General features: G+C 41.0%; 1 protein-coding gene across 1 annotated transcript in view; it reads right to left on the bottom strand.

The window, feature by feature from the left end:
* Positions 1 to 21,987, bottom strand: part of RMDN3 (regulator of microtubule dynamics 3) — a 59,050-nt gene that overhangs the window by 35,584 nt on the left and 1,479 nt on the right. The window contains exons 2-6 of the mRNA XM_015415324.1: positions 21,877 to 21,985; positions 18,283 to 18,475; positions 6,696 to 6,842; positions 2,258 to 2,519; positions 918 to 1,020 (exon numbers count right to left, since the gene is read on the bottom strand). Coding sequence (XP_015270810.1) covers positions 918 to 1,020; positions 2,258 to 2,519; positions 6,696 to 6,842; positions 18,283 to 18,475; positions 21,877 to 21,985 — 814 coding nt within the window. The remainder of the gene's footprint in view (positions 1 to 917; positions 1,021 to 2,257; positions 2,520 to 6,695; positions 6,843 to 18,282; positions 18,476 to 21,876; positions 21,986 to 21,987) is intronic.

Genomic DNA, 21,987 nt, shown 5'->3' with positions numbered 1-21,987 from the left:
CTTTCCCTGAAAATGAAACAAGACTTAGCTGTACACACATTTTACACACTTAAGTAAACCTTCAAATACTAGCAAAATGGAAATTGTAGCAGAGTGTGATAAACTTTTACATATTCATTATAGCTGTCAGTTATGCTGCCATCGTGGCTGGAGGAGGGGGAGGTGGTTGATTTGTGTCCTCTTTCAGGTCTGGTATGTGTGGTTGTGTATGGCTGTTTGACCTTGGTGTCTGCTGCACTGCTTTCTCTTGGAATGTGAACCCGTTAGTTTTAGGTGCGCAAAGGCCTCTTCCCTGATTGAACCAGGTATTACTGACCCTTTCCGCTTTTTGAATTAGTTCTGACACTGAAAGTGTATGGATGACTTGCCTATACTGGAACAATAAACTGAAACTTCATTGAAAGCCTGTTGTTTCCTGATTGCTGCAAGACTCTGACAATAGCAGATCCACTCTGGAAAAGTTCCTCCTAATGTTGGGATGACACACAATTGGGCCAAAGAGGTGCACCCTATAGACTGCCACTCCTGCAAGTACAGCCCGTAATGTTTTGGTCTGCAGCTCTCCTGATGCCAAACTGCAAGATTCTTGCCATGTATCAAGTTTGCAATATGTTTGCAGATACCCCTATTTACTATACTATTCATGCTGTAAAACTTTCCTGGTAAAAACCACCTCAAACCGGAGAGATGGTATATAAGTTTTATAATTAATAAAAATACTAAAAATAAAACCAGTAGAACCAATTGTAGTAATGGTCAAGTGATTTTCTGAAAAACATTTGGTTTAAATGATTTTGATGCAGTTAAATTTGTTTACAATAATAATCTATACTAACACTATGCTTTTTTCAAAAGTAGGCAAAGAAATGCTCTGTTCAACCACTGCAAGTCACATGTGTCTTAATGTGTCTCCTTACCACCAGCTGCGTAGGATTTCTTCTCTTCTGCATCATCTGTGATTTCATACATATCACTATGTGCTCGTGCTAGCCGCCAAAGGAACTCCTCTTTGCCACTATACTGTGAATAAAATAAATATTTCAGTTCATCTGTTTACTAAATGTTGCATTTGTAACTCTCACTTTTCTGTAAGCTTGAATGATGGAGAGACAAACACTGCATAACTTTAAATTAAAACTTGGATAATTTAATTATTATGCCTTGTGATGTGAAACGGATGACTGACAAGTTTTCTCAGCAGTTTGCTCAAATGCTTTCCCTTGCCTAAATTATTTAAGTGCAATAATTCTTACTCTTTTAAACAAAGGTACCATATAAACCAAGTCAAACACTTATGTGAAATACCGGAAATGAGTAGCACCTTTCCTAGAACAAGCCTTTGGTTAAATATTACCCTACTGATAATTTTATAAAACATTCCCTACTTTCTCCACTCCAGCAGAGAAGCTTTTAGGATGGGCACAACCACCTCAACAATGCGATGTCACATCTGGTTTGCTTTACAAGCAGAAGTAAATGTCATACTTGAGCAGAACAGCCTATAGTGAGTATGCCAGCAATGGGATACTCACTATAGTATCAGCATCATGCACAGCAGAGAGAGAGGAGCATGGCAGAGATGAGATGGCAGACTACTGATTTATGTGACTGTACAAAGGCATTCGGTCATCATAGAGCCCAATAAAATTCATACAATTCTACGGAAAACGATTTTTAAAGCATAAATGGTCGCAGATAGTAGATTGCACCAAACATAGTCCCAGTACATTATTATCTCTTTAACAGAGAAACATTCATTTAAATAATTTGCTTTACTTCCTCCAGAAAGAGAGCTCCTCAGAAAGAGTTCCTCAGCAGATCTATCTCCTGCAACAGATTATCTATACTACACTGTTACATGTCTAATATTTGAAAAAGCATTCCACAGAAAGTAAGTTAGCACATGAGTTTTAAACACAGGAGTGTTCCTAACTCTAGCTTTAAGTGTTTGTTAAATCTCTAAGTGGCTAGATTTGTACAAAAGCAATCTGTGATTTAACTTTTTAACGATATTATTTACTGCAATGTTCAATGTTGCAATAGACTAACAACATTCAGGAGTGTTAAAATAGGCCACATCTCATGAGTTTGAGGGTTTGCATTTTCTAAAGAGGATATAAAACTATGCTGCCAATTAGATACTTGGCCTCATGTACAATTGTGGTGTGGATGAGGTCTTGCACAATATCCTTTTTTGCCCTCCCTTGTCGGTTAGCTTGGAATCAGATTTTCTGGGAACTGCTACAGTGAACTTTACCACTAGTTTATTGTTAAGCAACAGTTGGAATCCTTCTTTCTTCTCTTGGTCACTCCCACTGTGCAACTGGTCCGCTTGCTGCAGCAACTGGCCAAGTTCTTCCTCTGCAGCAGAGTCAAAGGTCAATGTTGCTTCGTCCTCATTGACAAGGTCCAGGGAATCCCTCCTTGCAGTCCTCACTGTATCACAACTATTTTCATCTTCTTCACTCTCTTTATCAGACTCCCGGTCATAATCAGACTCCGCATTGGCTGTGGTATAGCTTTAACACAGAAAGGGGCACAGTATTTATGTTAATATGACAGTGTTCACTTAGAATAACATTAAAAGCAAAATACCTTTCACCTACTCTAAAAAGAGAAGAATGCTAATAAAGCAAGCAAATATTCTAAACTTCTGCCACTGTAAGCGTTTTCCTAAACCAGAATGAGTTACAGTATACAACACAGCACAAAAGGCTAATGGGATTTTGCCTCTGACTCCAGACTGGAACTGACAAAGGCAAATTTTGGATCTGAACCCCTCTCTATCTTGGAAGCATTATGGGTGACCTTGGGCTACACACTCTCTCTCAGCCTAACCTATGCCACAGAGTTGCAGTTGTGATGATAACATGGAAGGGTGGGGGTTGATGTTATAAGTTGCTTTGGGTCCCCATCAATACTCCCTCTAAGCTGTGGAGTTGTGTGAGCAAAAATTCTACTTTGTGAGCTACTGGCACTAAAACTGTGAGTGAGTGATTTGGCTACTGCATAAATTAGTTTGCTCTGAAGCCATCCTTGCTGAGCTAAGACAAAAATGTGTGAGCCAGAGGATAAAAAACTGTAAGCTAGCTCACACTAACTCATCTTAGAGGGAACACTGGTCCCTATTGTTTATGAGGCACACATGTACAAAGTCAAGTTGTAAGTTACAAGATGTACTTTAAAAGGAAATATAAATACTAGTACACTGGGAACAACAAGAAAGCAAACTGACAAACTTGGTATGTCCATCTCAGACAGGAACATATTCACATTCAAATTTGAAATAGATGCTTTGCTGGCTCTGATAATGTAATCTGGCTGTTCCCATGTCAAAATCAAAACTCTTCACATTCTGTATAAATTTAACATTCTCAGATGTGAAAGAATTTAGTTGCTGACTGTCCACAGTCACTATGAGAGGTTAATTTACTGAACTTTAAGGTAAGTGCAACGGAAAGAACAGACAAGGGTTGTCTGGCTAGCTTACAGCAGACAGACACATCACCAATGAGTTTAAAAGATTAATGTGTATAGGATATGTATTAGAAATTTAAGTCTATTCCAGACATACACTCAATAATTTCCTTAGCATAAACTGACTAGTGCTCCCATAGGAGCGTCTGGGCAATAAATATGAAATGTCTGTGTACATGCCAAGACTGGGAAAAAGGATAAAAGCCAGCAGATAAGTGATTGTAGCCATTCTGCTTGCTTAAAAGGTATACATGTACAAAGCCAAGTTGCAAAACACTAGTTGTACTTTAAAAAGATCTATCTTGAGAGACTGCAATAGGAGCTAATAAATCAAGACAAGATAAAATCCAGACTAAGCAGTCCCTTGAGATACTGAGAACAGAGAACTTGGAAGAAGAAGGGCCAAAAATAAAAGTATATTTACCAACTAATGGATAACCAACTGATATACTGGTCCCAATAAGTAAGGAGTGAAGTCTGACTACCGGACTCCAGCTGCCTGACTTCTTACTATGTGAAAATGGAAGGGGGGTGCAAGTAAGCACAGCAGCGCAGGCACAACTTGTGCCGCATTCCCAACACTCAGAGTCTGAAATGAACCTGTTGTCTTGGATTTGGGAAACTTTATAGACTTAAATAGAAAGGGAAAACTGTTTCCAAATCAAATACACCAAAATTTATACAAAGGAATGTGGTTTTTTTCACCCGTTCATCTTACACAGTGTAACCTCTGTGCTTATAGCCATCGGCCAACTCTATCACATTAGGTTTCATTCCTGTTTGCCGTGGGCCACTTTATGGGTCTGAGGGAGAAATCTGGGACTTTGTACTCACTGCAGGATAAGCATTACAAAACAACTCTAATTCACTTGCTGTCAGAAGCTATTATAACTGGAAAGAATGGGTTACTTAAATCCTAATTTTAAAAGTCTGTTTACTTCATTTATAGCCTGCCTTTCTCACTGAGACTTGAACCAAGAGGAAAGGCAGGATATAAATGTTTTAATAAATTTAATAAATGAGACTCAAGGTGAATGATTGCCCCCAAAGATGTACTGATCACACCCTGTGGGGCTGCACAGTCTTCAATAAGAATCACCAGGTTAGAGTAATGGATTAGAGTCTGGGAGATCCAGGTTAAAAGTTCCTACTCTCTCCTATAAGCTCAATGGGTGACCTTGGGCCAGTCCCTCTCTCAACCTGAACTACCTTAACCTACTTGGTATGATGATGAAGTGGAGAAGAGATCCACTTAGACTGCACTGAACCCCTTGGAAGAAAGGTGAGATATAAATGTACTAGACAGAAAATGTACAGCATCATTGCACAAGTGAGGCTCTCCAATGAACTGAACTCTTACAGCAAAAGGAAACCAAATAAAACCGAAGATTCTGAATAGATTATGATAACAAGTTCTTGAAACAGTAATGGAAACTTTTATGTTAAAGAAGCCTCTTTGTGAAGTAGCTTCACTCTTCTGCTTGTAAAAATGAATCTTTTAAAAGTAAGGTAACAAAAACTTGTCTTCATTAAAAATTACACTTGTAGTAGATCATTCACTATTTCGATACAAGACTCACCCCATAGTTTTGATATAGCCTTAATTTTTTCTGCTTCTTTTAAATGTCTGGGTGATTGATCAGAGCGCTTTACATTTAAAAACTTGTTTTAATTCATATGCTTTGAGCTGTATTGAGCCCTGACCTAAATGGCCCAGGCTAGCCTGATTTTGTCACATCTCTGAAGCTAAGCAGAGTCGCCCATGCTTAATATTTGAATGGGAGATCACCAAGGAATACCAGGGTCACTACGCAGAGTCAGGCAATGGCAAACCACCCCTGAAACCTCTTGCCTTGAAAACCCTATGGGGTTGCCATAAGTGGGTTGTAACTTGACAGCAAAAACAAAAAAGGTTAAAAAGCTGTATTGATTCTTTCAACAAAAGTGACTTGTGTTTTGTAAATTAAAATAGAATTCAAAACAGACTAGTTACTTAATGGATTCTGTTATGTGCAGTCTCAACTGGTCCAATTCATTTCCCCCCACTTATTGTCTCAAGCTACACCCTCCTGCTAACTTGCTAGAAAAATAACGATGCATGTTCACCTATGAAACACTTCTTCCAATCTTCCTTCACATCAGTGAACTTGATTCTTAATGGTATTAAAACTTGGTGTTTCAAGTGACATTTTCAAGCACTAAGGCCCATTATTCAAAGTCACAGAACTATTTTATCAGTTTGAACTAAGGGAATACAATTATGGATATTTTAGTCAGATGAAAACTGCTATAATTTGGGAGCAGAATCTCCTCAAAAGGGAAAAAAATGAACTCAGCAAAATCAAAGACAAGCAATACAAAATATCATACACACCAAAATTCAGCTGAGGCCACATATTCACAGAAGCAGGCTTCCATACACATATCCTTAGCAGAAAGGAGAATCACACATGCACATGGCTGCTGAATACATAATCTGCCAGTTCAATCTAACCACCTACGCAGAAGTAAGAAGCTATTCTATTTCTTAAAAACAACTTCTACCATTTTACATGGGAAGTAATAAGAGTTATCACACAAAGATGCAATCTATCTATCATCATTCAGTTTCAATTGAGTTTTTATAAGCTATTTTAATCCTAGGATTGGATGTTTTTCTATGTGGAAAAAAATGCATAACACAAGACATTCCTCTCTATGAACCACCTGCATAACAGGATCCAAAGCATATTAAGCCAAGCCAGGTGCCAGACCTGGAGGGCACCTGAGATGACTGGAGAATCTCATGCACAACCCACAAGCAAGTGGTTTCTGTTTTCCCCCAGAGCCTTATATAGACTTTCTCTCACCCACAGTTGCAAGAAATAGCTGTTGTATTTGTATATATACCTCCAGAACAGTTACACTCCAGTTCATATTACAGCTGCAAATTGTGTCTGATAATCTTAACAGAAAGATAACCGAGAAATAGCAGAACTTGAAAAAATTGACGGCTATACTATTGTCTTGAGAAGCAAAGGCTGGTGTTTTCTCCTAAATTTTCCTACAAGAAAGACTGGCACAGAATACAAGTTAGAGGTTTTACTACTCTCTTGTGCAGCCAATTGGTGTCAGTGTCTAAAGAGCCTCCTAATAAATCCTACTCAAACACTCTAAACAATGTATTTTAAGCAGGGATAACCTTGAAAAGCTAGTACTTCAAGCTACTGATTGCTTACCCTCCTTCACTTTCACCATCATCTGTATTCACTGTGCCAGAACTGGCTGTGAAATATATGGAACTGGATCCCGCAGAATCACTCCTTTCTCTGGGAAATGCAAAGCGCTTCCTCCGAACAGCCTTCTGGCTATCTTCTAGATGAGACCTGCAAGATAAGATTAGCATGTTAAGAGGCATGCCCCATCTCCTCCCTTTTTACAGTTTCTTGACAAATGCTTTAATTGTCTACCTTACAAGCTACCAAAATGGTCATTCCATTCAGGTCAGTGTAATGAAAAAGAATCCTACTCCCTTTACCAATCAATTGGCCAGTCAACTGACTACCCACTTGGCAGTATTCCATGAAACCAGAAATGTTTCTGATAGGTGGCATCTTACCTTTTTGTTTGTTTTTTAATTATAGTGTCATTTATTAGCAAAGAATGAATGGAGGACTGCTTGCCTACTAATGTTGCAGCAGCTGGGGTAGACCAAGCACGATAGCAAAGCTCCTCCTACAGCCCACCTGCTATAATTGCAGGCATCTCCAATCAGGAAAATGTTGCCTGTTTCATTTCTTTCTATCCCCTTTTTGTTCATGAACACAAAGTCTTGAACAACCACTGTTGACTGCTGTCTTCTAAACACAATTGCCTTTTCCAAAAGGCTTATTTTTTAACAGCCACTGTTACTTTGCCTCACTTCAGTTTTAATTACAGGGTGTTTTTCCCCTTTAAAGTGAAACTATGTTGATTCTGATGTTCCAAAGTAATAGCCAAAGAGCAGAATTGTTCAATGAATAATTTATATCGATAGAAACCTAAGACTGTTCAAAGTTATAATATTTATTCAGCCTGCCTTTTTTGCTGAGACTCAAAACTGATTATATGGTATAAGACAATGCGATCAAGTAGTGTGAGACATTCCATAAACAATGCAATAGGACGAAGATCACAAAAATTAGAATCAAGGCCAAAAAAAGTATCAGATATGGAATTACAAAAATAGAAAACAATGCAGTAAAAGCAAAATAATACATACAGTACAATAAACGAGTCTTTCCCCCTCCCATGATACTACACCCTTATTCCTTTTATGGAAATCCCCTTCTGAACAATTCTGTTTATAGCCTGTGAAATGAAAGAAGTACGGGAACCTTCCTAACCTCCTCAGGCATGCTATTCTACAAAGTGGGAGCCACAGTAGAGAAAGCATGTGCACGGGCAGCTGTTGATTTTACCCATTTGCAAGATGGCACATTTAAGAAGGCTTAGCTCAGATTCATGCTTATGGAAATTTGTTTCTACATACAGAAAATATCAGCTTTGGTCATTCTGTATTGTTTTCCTCTAAGACAAGCAAATTTCCATTTATGTTTATAACAGCCTGTGGATTTACATTAAACATTGGTTAGAATATGAAAATAAACCATTTTTTAACAATGTAACTGATTGCATGGTCCAGAGGTGTTGGACTTACCTGAAGGTTTCTTCTCTTCAGTGGGGCAAAGTCATCCAAACTGGTTAGGTCACGCCTCCTCTCGCTCCAGGCAGGGCTATGCAAATTTTTGTATGCCTTTCCTAGGACACAGCAAGGCTGCCCTTCCAGATATCAAATAGCCCAGCTCCAAATTATTGTCCATACTAATGCATTTCTTTATTTTTATTATTTTTGTGATGGGAAAATTGGATAACTTCACTACACTGAAGAGAAGAAACCTGGAAGTCCAATGATTTATTCTATTTCAGTGAGGGAAGTCATCCAAACTAGTTATGTAACCAAGCTAAGACAAAGTGGGAGATATACAGCCTCCTGTTAGTCCAACACCTGCTGGAGAACTCTCCTTCCAAATGCAGCCTCCATAGAGTCCAGCTGATGAATCCTATAGTGCCTTACAAACGTCAAGAAAGATGTCCATGTTGCTGCCCTACAAATCTCCTCTACTGGAGGCTCTGGTAGAGAATACAGCTGACGTTACCACTGCCCTAGTGGAATGAGCAGTAATTCCTGTAGGCACTCTTGAGTCCCAGAATTTCATATGCCTTGCAGATGTAAAGCCTAATCCAGTGCACAATAGTAGACTTGGAGACCTTTCTGCCCAGGTTCATCATACCGTGTGACACACAAAGCGCATCTGATAATATGAAAGGTGCAGTTCTATTTATGTATATACGAAGGGCCCTGCACACAACCACCTTGTGCCACATCTTTTCTTTTGGATGCAAAGGACTGGGGCAGAAAGATGGAAGGACCAGTTGCTGATTCAAATGATAAAAGACCATTCTCCCTAGTGTATATCTTTGTGACTCAGCCAGTCTGCTTGTTCAAGAGACCCTGTATGTGCTGGGCCTTCAAACCCTTGAGGTGTAACTCCACCCACCTAAAAAGCTGTACTGCCTCCTAGTAAAGGGGGGCCACCTTGGTGCCCCCTTAGCGGTTGATATGAGCTTTTGCCGTTATGTTGTCTGCCTTTACCAGGACGTATTTGTGCTGGATCTATTTGCAAAAAGAGGCCAGGGCTACCTTTATCACCCTTTGTTCTAGCCAATTTATACTGCTTAGTTTTTCCCCTTAGTGACCATTCTCCCTGAACTACCTGGTTCACGCAATGTGTCCCCTCAACCCCTCATGCTGGCATCTGTAGCCACTAGGATGTGGGGTGGCTGCAGAAAACCAACTCCCCTCTTCAGGTTTTCCTTCAAGGCCCACCATTTCAGAGACTTCTTTAAAGATGAAGTCAGAAGGATGCTCTTGTGACGTTTTCTGCTGATAAAGAGTCCACTGCAAAGGTCTCATGTGAAATCATGCCCAAGTGACCAGGTCTATGGTTGCTATCAGGAAACCCAGCAGTTGCAATAGGAGCATGAGAGCCACACATTTTTTTTTGGCCCCCCGAAGGGGATTTTTTAATTACATTTTATATATGGACTACAAATTACAATGAAAAAAGGGGAGGGAGACTACATTAAGGGAGAAGGAAAAGATAACCATTACTACTTAAAAACCCTCTTAAAACGCTACATTTTATGAACTTAATCAGACATGCTTTTATAACTTTTAAGTCTTAAATTTAACTGTTGGAAAAAGACCCCTCAGCATCTCAATGTTAAAAACAATATTATCAAAAAGCACAATTCAGAGTCCTTCAACCCTCATTTTTTCTTATCTTGTCTCTTCCGTAGTTTATAAGGACTTTTAGGAGCCGCTGCCCCCTTCTCAGACAGAGAGTCCTCTCCAGAAGACCCCGAGTCCAGCTCACCACTGGACTTACTGTCCTTTTCCTCTTTGTCCACCACCTCCGGCTCACCCAGCTGGATTCTCAAAAAGTCCCATGCTTTGGAAACAGAGTCAATCTTTTCTTTTTTATCCTGAAGTTTGAAGGTTACGCCCTCTGGATACAACCACCGGTAGCTGATTGCATTTGTTTGAAGAAAAAGAATTAAATCTTTGTATTTATTTCTCCGTTGTCTTATTTCAAATGGGATATCTTTCAAAATCCGAACAGTACTGTCCCCAATTTTCATAGGTGTCCCCGCTGTCGCTTTTAGGATACAATCCCTCAGGTGTCTCTGAGAATCTCATTACAATTTCCCCAGGCAGATTATTCTTCTTTATGTATATGGAGTAGGACCTATAGACCACATCCATTTCGCTCATAAGATAGTCCGCCTTCAAATCTGTCACTGGGGCCAATGCTTCACTCATCATTTGCTTCAGATTCTCTCCTTTAGTCTCTGGGACACCTTGGAAACTAAGGACCAGGTTTGCCTTCTCCATTTGTAATTGTAAAAGCTGTTCTTCTGTTGAAACTTGCTTTCCCCCTCAATTTTTGTACCTTTTTCTTCACCTTTTGAGCAGTGGCGTCAACCTCTTTCACTTTCTCAGCTGTTTGTTTCGTGATTTTTAAAGTTTCGTTGAGTTGTGTTTGCTGAATAGTAATACATTGGTTCATTTTCGACACCTGCTCCTTGAGGTTAGTCATCTGCTCCAGCAGGGGGCGCAGGGACTCTGCCATCGTTTTAGCCAACTCAGTGGTTCCTTCCTTTCGTGCACTCTCAGCTGGTTTCGTTTTTAAAAGTTTCTCCTTCTCCGTCCTTTTCCCCACCATCTTTATCAATTGTTTACGTTCGCCAAAAATTTTAGTTAAAGTCTCTGAATATGCGCTCGTACACGCCTTGGTAAGTCTTTCCAACAGTTTTCACCACTTTTACTTCCGCTCCCCCCGATCTTGCTTGTGAGTTTGTGCACATGGGAGGGGCCCCTCCCCTGCTCGCTTTACTCTCTAGTTCGTAGGGTGGGGGAGCTTTCTTTTTAACTTAGCAAAACCGCTCTAATCCGACTCACATTCATATTCGGTCATCCGACCTCGCTTTGCGTCCGTTTTTAGTCGCTCGATCTCCAGCGCTTCTCCCGGTCAGCGTCACTAGTTCCATGCGGACACTCAGCAGAAGGACCATGGGGATGGAGAAGCGCCTCAATTCCCCAGCATCGCGCTGGTGAAGAGGCGACCTCTCAGAAGTCCCTTGGCCAGGAGCCTTTCGCCAGGCTCCTTGGTGCGATGCATTGCCCCCATCCTTTCTGCTGGTGCGCAGCTTCACACACACACCCCCCCCCGGAGGTCCTGGAGGTGCGACTGCTCAGTGCGCTGCCATAAACTGGAAGTCATAGCCACACACTTTTGTTTGCCGATTCTGTTTATAGCCTTTATTTTTGACTGTTTTTCAGTTGGAAGAAAAACTTTGGCCTGGTAAGTATCTATCTTGGCCCCCAAGTGAATCAGGTTTCTGGAAATTTATCAGGAACCCATGTTCCTGTAGTAGCTGCAGGTCCTGGGTCCTGATCACGACATTGTCTAAGTACAGGCACGTGTGAATCCCTTTTGGCTCAAGGCAGCTATTAGGGTTACTATACTCTTGGTGAAGATCCATGGAGATGAGGACAGGCCGAATGGTAGGGCTTTGTATTGGTAATATTGCTCTTTGAAAGAAATCTGCGGGTACTGCCTGGAAAACGGATGTATAAGAGAGATGTAAAAGTGATTGCACTGCTTGGGAACAGTGATCATAATGTTGTTGAGTTCAACATTTGTATAAATAGGGAATTGGCCAAAAAGACTCACGCAACCACTTTTAACTTTAAAAGGGGTAATTTCTCTGATATGAGGGGACATGTGGGGAGGAAACTGAAAGGAAAAGTAGAAAGGGTCAAAAACATTGGGGAAGCTTGGAAACTATTTAAAACGACGACCCTAGAAGCTAAAAAAAAATATTCCGCAGGTTAGGAAAGGCACAAACAGGTATAGGAAAAAGCCTGCATGGTTAACAGAGTAATGGAAGCTGTAAAAAGTAAAAAGAATTCCTTTAAGCAGTGGAAAGCTAATCACAGTGAGGCTGATAAAACGGAACATAGGTTACGGGAAATAAAATGCAAGTCTGTGGTCAGGCAGGCAAAAAGGGAATATGAGGAACATATAGCAAAAAAAATAAAGACCAACAATAAATCTTTCTTCAAATACATTAGAAGCAGGAAACCAGCCAGGGAGGCAGTGGGGCCCTTGGATGACCAAGGGGTAAATGGAGTACTGAAGGACGATAGGGAAATGGCTGAGAAGCTAAATGCATTTTTTGCCTCTGTCTTCACTGTGGAAGATGAGAAGTGCTTGCCCACTCCAGAACCGCTGATTTCGGGAGGGGTGTTGAAAGACCTGAGTCAGATTGAGGTGACGAGAGAGGAGGTCCTAAAACTGATAGACAACTTAAAAACTGATAAATCACCAGGCCCAGATGGCATACATCCGAGAGTTCTGAAAGAACTCAAATGTGAACTTGTAGATCTCCTGACAAAGATATGTAATCTTTCCTTAAAATCTGCCTCCATTCCTGAGGATTGGAAGGTAGCAAATGTCACTCCCATCTTTAAAAAGGGTTCCAGAGGAGATCCGGGAAATTACAGGCCAATCAGTCTGACGTCGATACCGGGTAAATTGGTGGAAACCATTATTAAGGAAAGAATTAGTAGGCACATAGATGAACAAAACCTATTGAGGCAGACTCAGCACGGTTTCTGTAAGGGAAGATCTTGTCTCACTAACCTGTTAGTGTTCTTTGAGGGGGTGAACAAACATGTGGACAAGGGGGATCCAATAGATATTATTTACCTTGACTTCCAGAAAGCTTTTGATAAAGTTCCTCATCAAAGGCTCCTAAGTAAGCTCAAAAATCATGGGATAGAAGGACAAGTCCTTTTATGGATCAAAAACTGGCTAGTTCATAGAAAACAGAGAGTGAGTGTAGGTGGGCAATTTTCTCAGTGGAGGGTGGTAAGCAGTGGGGTACCGCAGGGATCAGTACTTGGTCCACTGCTTTTTAACTTGTTCATTAATGATTTGGAGATGGGAGTAAGCAGTGAAGTGGCTAAATTTGCGGATGATACAAAGTTGTTCAGGGTGGTGAAAACCAGTGAGGATTGTGAGGCACTCCAAGGGGATCTGTCAAGGATGGGCGAGTGGGCGTCAACATGGCAAATGGGGTTCAATGTGGCCAAGTGCAAGGTGATGCACATTGGAGCCAAAAATCCTAAATATAAATACACATTGATGGGGTCTGAACTGGCAGAGACTGAGCAAGAGAGAGATCTTGGAGTTGTAGTGGATAACTCACTGAAAATGTCGAGACAGTGTGTGACTGCAATAAAGAAGGCCAATGCTATGCTGGGGATTATTAGGAAGGGTATTGAAAACAGATCAGCCAATATAATAATGCCCCTATATAAATCAATGGTGAGACCTCATTTGGAATACTGTGTGCAGTTCTGGGCACCACACCTTAAAAAGGATATTATAGCTTTGGAAAAAGTGCAGAAAAGGGCAACTCGAATGATAAAAGGGTTGGAACACTTTCCCTATGAGGAAAGGTTAAAGCGCTTAGGGCTCTTTAGCTTGGAGAAAAGACGACTGAGGGGTGACATGATCGAGGTTTATAAGATTATGCATGGGAAAGAGCAGGTAAAGAAAGAGGTACTTTTCTCCCTTTCTCACAATACAAGAACTCGTGGGCACTCCATGAAACTGCAGAGCGGTCGGGTTAGAACGGATAAAAGGTTCTAATGTCCTGGCCCCACTGGTGGACCTCCTGATGGCACCTGGTATTTCTGGCCACCGTGTGACACAGAGTGTTGGACAATTAAAAGGATGGAATAAACTCCTTGGAAGCACTGTTGAGGGGAAACTGGTTCTATTGCACTGGTGGTAAGTGGGTGCTAGATCACATCCTGCAGCAAAATTTGCTTTTGAACAGATTTTGGGATAGGAGAAGGAATAAAGTGATGTGGTGGGAAAGTCAAGAATTCTATTTTGTAGCCGAGCTCCGCAGGTGAAAGGACCCAATGATCTATAGTTGACTCCTTCCAAATATGGACAAAGTCCTGTAAATGGCCCCCAATCTTGTTGTCAGGCAGAGGGCTTCTTTCCCGAAGCAACTGTCTTGTTTGTTGGAAATTGTCTACATTGGAACATAGGTTGGCATCCGAAGGTGCAGTCACTTCTTCTCCCTGGTTTCCACTAGAACTTTGTCCAAGGGTTTTTCTCTGAAGAGTAGTTTTCTTGAAAATTTTTCTACTGATAAGTTGGACTTGGATAAGGAGTCCACCTTCCAACATTTTAGCCATAGGTTCCTCCTGACAACCACATTTGCAGCCTGTGCCCTGGCGCAAAATAGTATAGCGTCTTGAGAAGCATCCAACACAAACTCAGCTGCCCATTTCATTTTAAGTAGAGAACACTTAAGTGTCAACAGGTCCAGATGTGACTCTTGTAAAAGGTTGTCTGCCCAAATAACAATCGTACATGTGAAATTTGAGAGAACAGCAAAAACCCTGATTGCCGGCAAAGCCATTTCATGAGATTTTTAAGTGCTATTTTGTTCTGTCAACTGGATCCTTCAATACATTGTCCCCATCCTTGGAAAGCACAGTAACTGAATGCAGGGCGACCGCTGGGGGCATCAACTGTGAGGTCTTCCATTGCTCCATCAGGCAAGGCATAGAATTTTTTGGCAATGAATTCTTGTTACCCGGAATGGACCAGTCTGTCTTCAAATACTTGGGCAGACTGCTAGGCTTCTAGATGGTTCCTTGAAACATCTAGAGCAGAGGTGTCAAACTTATTTGTTACATGGGCTGGATCTGACATAAATGTCACTTTGTCGGGCCAGGCCATGTATGCCATAAAACATAACGCCAGGTACAGATGGAAACCGTATAAAGGACAGCAGCTGGTAAGCTCCAAGTTGGTGTATCCTCACTGCAAGGCCCCATGGGCTGGGAGGGGGATGCAGAGGAAAACCCACATAGTGAGACAGGAGAGGCAGCAGTACAGCACTGGGCAGATGTCCCACGATGCTTCACTGCTGCAGATGAGGTTGTTCTGCCATGCTGAAGCCACAATGGAGTGGCTCTGCCCACTGCCCCAGCACTCCCTCCCTTGCATCAGTTACTTGCGGGCCACATAAGAGCCCTGGATGGGCTGGTTCTGGCCCCCGGGCCTTATGTTTGACACCCTTGATCTAGCATCTAGATTGGAAGACTTTGAAGAAGTAGGTTTTTCTGACATCTCCATGGAGTAGTTTAAGGTGGTCTTAACTTTTTTGAAGAGTCTTTGATAATGCTTGGGTTGGAAGAGCCTAGAAAAGATTTCCTTAAAGTCTTTTTTATCAGGCTATAATCAGGCATTGATGCACAAAATATAAAGCTGTTAATAGCCATTTACAGACTTTTAGATGATAATTTCACTATATTACAAGTCAAGACTAAAATGCATTCATGTTTGAGTACATCCAGTAAACCTGGAGCTCTGGGTTGGAAAAAAACTTTAACAGCCAAACATGCAGTAATCAGAAGTACTTCTGATAATTAGATTATCTCACATGGTTACTTCTGTTACAGCTACCAGTGTTGTATTCCAAGCATTCAAACATAGTAGCATTCCAGTAAAATATAATTCTAAAACTTCTTCTTCCAACAAGAACAAAAAAAAAAACCAGCTACCATTTGTTATCTCTAAACATCAGTAGGAGAAACTGGTATGAAGTAGTATTTTCTACACTAGTAGCAGTATTTGATATCGATGTGCTTTTAAAATCAGTACATTTATTTACGTTATTTATAGTCTGTCATTCTCATTTGGACTCAAAGCAGATTACACAGAGTGAGTCAATATAATTGATGGATGGGACATTTAATAAACAATGCAATAGGATTAGGGTTGCAGAACCAGCCAGAAGGCTAAAAACAGGACTGAAGCAAAACATAAGTATTATCATGACACATTACATGATGCAAAATTCCATATAGTGGTACTATGATAAAGGGATTTTGATGTGAAACCCTGGTTCCTTGTTCAGTTTCCTCCCTACCACTAACCAGTACCAGTCTAAAACTAGGAGCAGAAGAAGAAGAAGAAGAGGAGATTGGGTTTATACTCCGCCCTTCACTACCCAAAGAAATCTCAGAGTGGCTTACAAACTCCTTTCCCTTCTCCTCCCCACAACAGACACCCTGGGAGGTAGGTGGGGCTGAGAGAACTCTGACAGAAACTGCTCTTTTTCAAGAACAGCTGTGCCAGAACTATGGCTTGCCCAAGGTCATCCAGCCAGGTACAAGTGGAGGAGTGAGGAATCAAACACAGTTCTCCCAGATTAGAGTCCACGCACTTAACCACTACACCAAACAGAAGCCACATTTCAATTCATATATCAAAGCTAAGCCACAGCTTGACCACTGGGTATGTGGTATGAGCTGAAGTACTCTCTCCTTCCCTCACTAACCCTGATGCTTCCCTCCACTCCCTGGTTCATGGTAACCAGCGTCTGCCATGACATCTGTAATGATTCCTTGTTTTTGTGTGTGTGTGTCTCTTTAAAAGTTTGGTTGCATGGCTGTGGTAGATAGACTAGAGTGGTTGAGAGAGGCAAGTGTGGTATGATTGGTGGTTGACAGAGAGGGGGAGGGGTTTTGGAAGTGAATCTGGTTGGATGAGTATGTGAGTCAGTCAGGAGTTTCAGTTACAAGTTGACAGTTGATGTACACAGGCTGTTCTGTGTGGAAGGAGTTAGAAGCTGACAGCTGAGGTTGTTCAGTGAGAAAGAGAAAGAGCTGAAAGCTGAGTGTATAGGAAAAGTAAATTAAAGTTTAAGTGAAGAAAAGTTAAAGGAAAGTCTGAGTGTCATAACAAACTGGAGTGAAACAGTGAACATATATGGCATTGAGATAAACAAGTGTTACAAAGTTACATGAAAAGATCCCTGTCAGTGAGGGAAAAGATTGAGTGTGATACCAAAGCAATTGTACATCATTTACACATTACTAGTTACATTGTATCACCCTCTTATTTAGTATTTATTTCAATAAATCCTCTTTTATTCAAGTTTATACCAGCTCTGAATGAAATACTTCCCAGGACCACATAGTTCCTCGTAAGCCTTGAACTCGGTCTACCAAACTAGTAAGAGCAAAAGTAAAAGCATAAAGGTTTGGAAATCCTTAAAATTTCCTGGTGGCAGCAGAATCTACCCTGTTAAACAAAATAAAGAAAACTTTTAAAGTGAAACTAGTCCTCCCCAATAAGGAGGACGTCACAACATCCCTTTCAGCCATCAAGCTCACTGGGTGACCTGGGGCCAGTCACACTTTCTCACTTCATAACTTACCTCACAGGCTGAGAGGATAAAATTAGGAGATAACCATATACACCACCCTTGGAAGAAGGGCAAGATAAAAATACAATAGATCCAGACTGGGAGAACTATGCTTAATGCTCACCTAAGTTTGCTCCCGAACCAGAACCAGAAATGATGCTTGATGCATATTACACCTACTTGGCAGTCACTCCATTGGCATATCAGTTACTGGGTTCAGTTCAAAGTACTGGTTATCACCTACAAAGCCCTTTATGTCTTCAGACATTCCTATCTGCAGGACCACCTCTCCTGCTATGCTATGCTATGATAGTTAAACAAGCTATCCAAGTGAAGCTAAGCTTCTGAAGGTACCACCCTCTAAGTGGGTAAGACTGACAGCAACCCAAACATGGGCTTTCTCTGATGGGGTTCCCGCTTCATGGAATGATACTTTTGAAAGAGTGCCATTATATATTCTTGTTCACTTTGATGCCTTTACCATAATGAGGAGGAAAGGAGAGGCAACAAATCAAGCAGTTATTAAGCCCAAGTGTTTGGGAAAGCATGGTCTTAGATCAACAAGTTTTATACAACTTTAAACCAAAACTGCCTGAATGAAAGAGCCTTACTTCTCCCTCCAGTTTTAGTTGAATTTCATGAGTTACTTGCCATTTCACCAACGGCTAAGAAAAAAGATTTGCTTCTGCACTCAAGAGTTTAGACAGTAAAGGTTGCAGGCCAGCTTGACTCTAAAGATGGACATATTTCAATGAAATTATTCTGGAAGAACTACTACCCTACAGACAGCAATATTAATAAAAAGCAAACACCAATTTTACCCAAACTTGTTCCATGTTCTCTTGCAAAAAAAAGATGGCTGAGTGGGAAGGTTTTCAGCAACTTCCAGATCCCAAATAATGGTTTTCTACCAACCTCACTTCTCCAACAATTTCTCCAGCTAAACCTTGCAAGCTATTCCGCAGCTCTTCGACTTCATGTCGCAGCTCTATAAGGCTTTTCAGGACAAAGTCCAGACGGTTCAACACTTCGGCTTGCTCTTCACGTGTTAGAAAAGATGTGTGTGGGCTGCTATCACCACCCTCTATCGGTCCTTGTCTCAGTGGAACTAGAAAGAGGAAGTCAAATTATTTCAGCAACAGCAGTTCATCTTCCCTGAGCAACATTATTTCTAGATGTTCATTTAGTTTAGCCAGGTAACAAACTACAGGACAGGGGAACATTGTGCACTCATCTGTGCTCCTTGGAAAGAGGGATACAATAAAAATCTAACTGGTAGGTGATTCAAAGTGTACAGATGAAGTTACTAAATAGTCCTTGAACAAATAACTGCACTTTTGTTTATCATATTTATTATATTAACACATGAGAACTAAGTTCCCTTTCCCTTTTACTTCAACATAGCTTACAAATCCAAATTTAAAACATACAAATCACAGTAAAACTCAACAACCCCCCTTGCCTTCTGCCTAGACACCATTAAAAGCTTTAGCAATTAAAATGGTTTCGTAGTAACTCATAGAATCTTCTAGAGATGGCACACACAAACACCCCGATCTCCTCAGGGAACCCACTCTATAGGGTGAGAGCTGCAACAGAAAAAGCACAATTCAGCTTCAATACCAGGTAAGCTACTTTAAGTGAGGGAACAACCAGTAGATGGCAGCTTGAGGACTGTAATTGGCATAGAGGGATATACAGGGAGAACCAATCCTAGGCCATGAAGAACTTTAACAAGTATAATCAGCATCTTTAAATAAACACACAAACCAACATACTTTAAAAAAAATCGGCAATACATGTTTCTGTTGGCTAACGCCTGACAATAATCAAGCTGCCACACTCTGAACCAGCTGCAGTTTCCAGGTTGTCTTCAAGGGCAGCCCAAGATAGAGCGCATTACAGTAATCCAACAATGAGGTTACAAAAACATGGATTAGAGCAGGTAGGTCAACTGAGTCTAAGAAAGGAGAGAGCTGGTGAACTAAACACAGCTGACAGAAGACCAAACTGCTTTTCAGACAAGGCAAGTACCCCTAACTACTAACCTTCTCTGCAAAAGCCAACTCCATTCCATCCACCACAAGTGGAACCCAACTCTCCAAAGCATTATCATTCCCAAACAGTATTACTTCCATCTTGACTGGATTCAGTTTCCACTTTTTTGTGCCTTAGGCACTTGTGCACAGCTCTAAAGTACCAGTTCAGTGTTGAGACAGACTTAGATAATGAAGACTTAGATAATGACATCCAGATCTATATTTTAACAGCATATTGATGAAACCTAGTTCTAAAGTTTCAAACAATCATGAGTGACAGAATGGAATCCTGAAGCATTCCAGAGGGCCAAATCCTAATCTGCTCCCCCAGTGAAAACTCTTTGTGGCCAAACAGACAAGAAAGACAAACTACTAAAAACTACTCCTTCAATGCCAAGTAATTAAGGATGGAGTGGTCAACTGTATTGAGAGGTTATTATGAGATCAACAGTATCAAAAGTACCATCTCCTGTCCAGCTTTAAACAAAGACCAGTGCAACCAAACCGATCTTAGTTCTGAACTCAGGCCTGAAGCCAGGTTGAAATGGGTCAATGGCAGATATGTCATGCAGATATTCCCGGGAGTGAGCCACCACCACATGCTTTATCTTCTTACCCCAGAAAAGGTAAACTGGAGACCTATAATTGGCCACCCCATCCTTAGCCAATGAATGTCTTTAGAGCAAAGTTTTAATAACTGCTTCCTTCAAAGGTCTAGAGAGAACTCTGTCAAAAAGGCATGAACAGTTTTAACCAAGGAGTCCAATTACTTTCCAAAATAATTTTAAAAACCAGGGCAAGTGGTGGCTCTCATGGTTGTGGAATTCTGGGACCCAGGACTTTTTCTGGGATTCCCCCAGTTCCCCTGAGTTCTTTCATTGGTCTGGTGGAGACTGGCAAGAGACTGAAACTCATATATAGAGAGACAGTGATCCTTAAACAATGCTCAGTTTATTCCATTATACACTCTTAAGTCAGAAAACACTGTAGCATTTCAATATTCAACACAGAATATTTCAACCCAATACTTAAAATAGTGCACTTGTATAAAATTCAGAATGTTCTGGACTAGCCACCAAGGTCTCACATGGAACTGTCGATGGCCAGCTCCTACCATTAGTAAACCAGAAATATATATATTTCTTGGACCGAAAGCAGCTAATGTACCTACTTATGTAGGATTACCATGAATGTGATGCAGGCAAAATTAGAACTGACTAGAACTAACCCAATGTACTGACCCAAATCCCTCCTCCTTCTCTCTATCTCTGAAGTCAGGAAGTTCACAGAAAGTCAAGGAGAGCCAAGGAAGCTAGTTTCAGATACCCTATCCATTTTGATTCTGATAGTGAAACCACTAACTTCTGGAATGTATAAACATCATCTAAGGCAAAAATCATGTACAGAGTTATCAGTATCAGAAGGCCACAGCACCAGCAGAGTTCTGAAACTTCCTGTGAAACAGAACCAAAGATTCAACTATAGAGACTATTTAGTATCATAGGTTTAACAGAAAACTGAGGCTCAATCCAGGCCCTAATTCCACAATACTTGTACCCCCAACAATCTAAGATTAATCTGAATTTATCCATAACAAAAAAGAAAAGCAGGTGCTTTTGACACCTCACCTCGGGTGCCAATTTACTCTTAATTTGGCCTCCACGAACAGATTAAAGATTTCACCCTGAAAAATACCACATCTAGGGGCCTCACAAAAATATCATATCACCCCAATTCATCTCTAATCATTCATCCCAATGACTCTGGTTATCTCCCAATCCACTCCATAGCTCCCAGCTTTTGATAATAATAAGAGCTTGGATTTATGCCCTGCCCTTCACTACCCAAAGGTGTCTCAGAGCGGCTTACAAACTCCTTTCCCTTCCTCTCCCCACAACAGACACCCTGTGAGGTAGGTGGAGCTGAGAGAGCTCTGACAGAAACTGCTCTTTTTTCAAGAACAGCTCTTATCAGAAGGTCATCCAGCCAGGTGCAAGTGGAGGAGTGGGGAATCAAACCCGGTTCTCCCAGATTAGAGTCCACGCATTTAACCACTACACCAAACTAAGCCACATGGCTGGGGATCTACCATAATGAGAGGACAAGCCCCAGCTAGCTCATCATTCCATATGGTTGTAAGGGCCAATTAAGGTGTATGGTAGATGTGGCTGTTCGCTGCTATTATTTGTTCATGTACAGGAAACTGGAATGTTTTAATATACCTAAATTTGGTGAAACTGGAGCGGGGAAGAATCCTCTTCAAAATCAGATATATTTTTCAAAGCTGCATTACTTAAATAAAACGACTGATCAAATGAAATTCTTCATTCTGTTTCTGAAAACAGAATACACAACTGCTATAGACCATAACGTCACCGAAATTAAACAAAAAAAACATTTAATTTGAAATTGATGCCAATGGGAAAAACTGAAAAGCCACATTATCTCTTTCTAGTAATTATAAACTTACCTTGATTATGCGGCTGTATGATATCTGTGTATTCCTGAGAGCCTAGAGCATTGTGCAGACTCCATGCATTAGGGCCTTTGGAGCTCCCTCTCCACCAAGACCTTTTCCTCT

This window comes from Gekko japonicus, unplaced genomic scaffold (assembly GCF_001447785.1).
Source record: "Gekko japonicus isolate JY-2015 unplaced genomic scaffold, Gekko_japonicus_V1.1 scaffold631, whole genome shotgun sequence".
NCBI classification, from domain to species: Eukaryota; Metazoa; Chordata; class Lepidosauria; order Squamata; family Gekkonidae; genus Gekko; species Gekko japonicus.
This window is presented reverse-complemented; position numbering and strand designations above follow the sequence as displayed.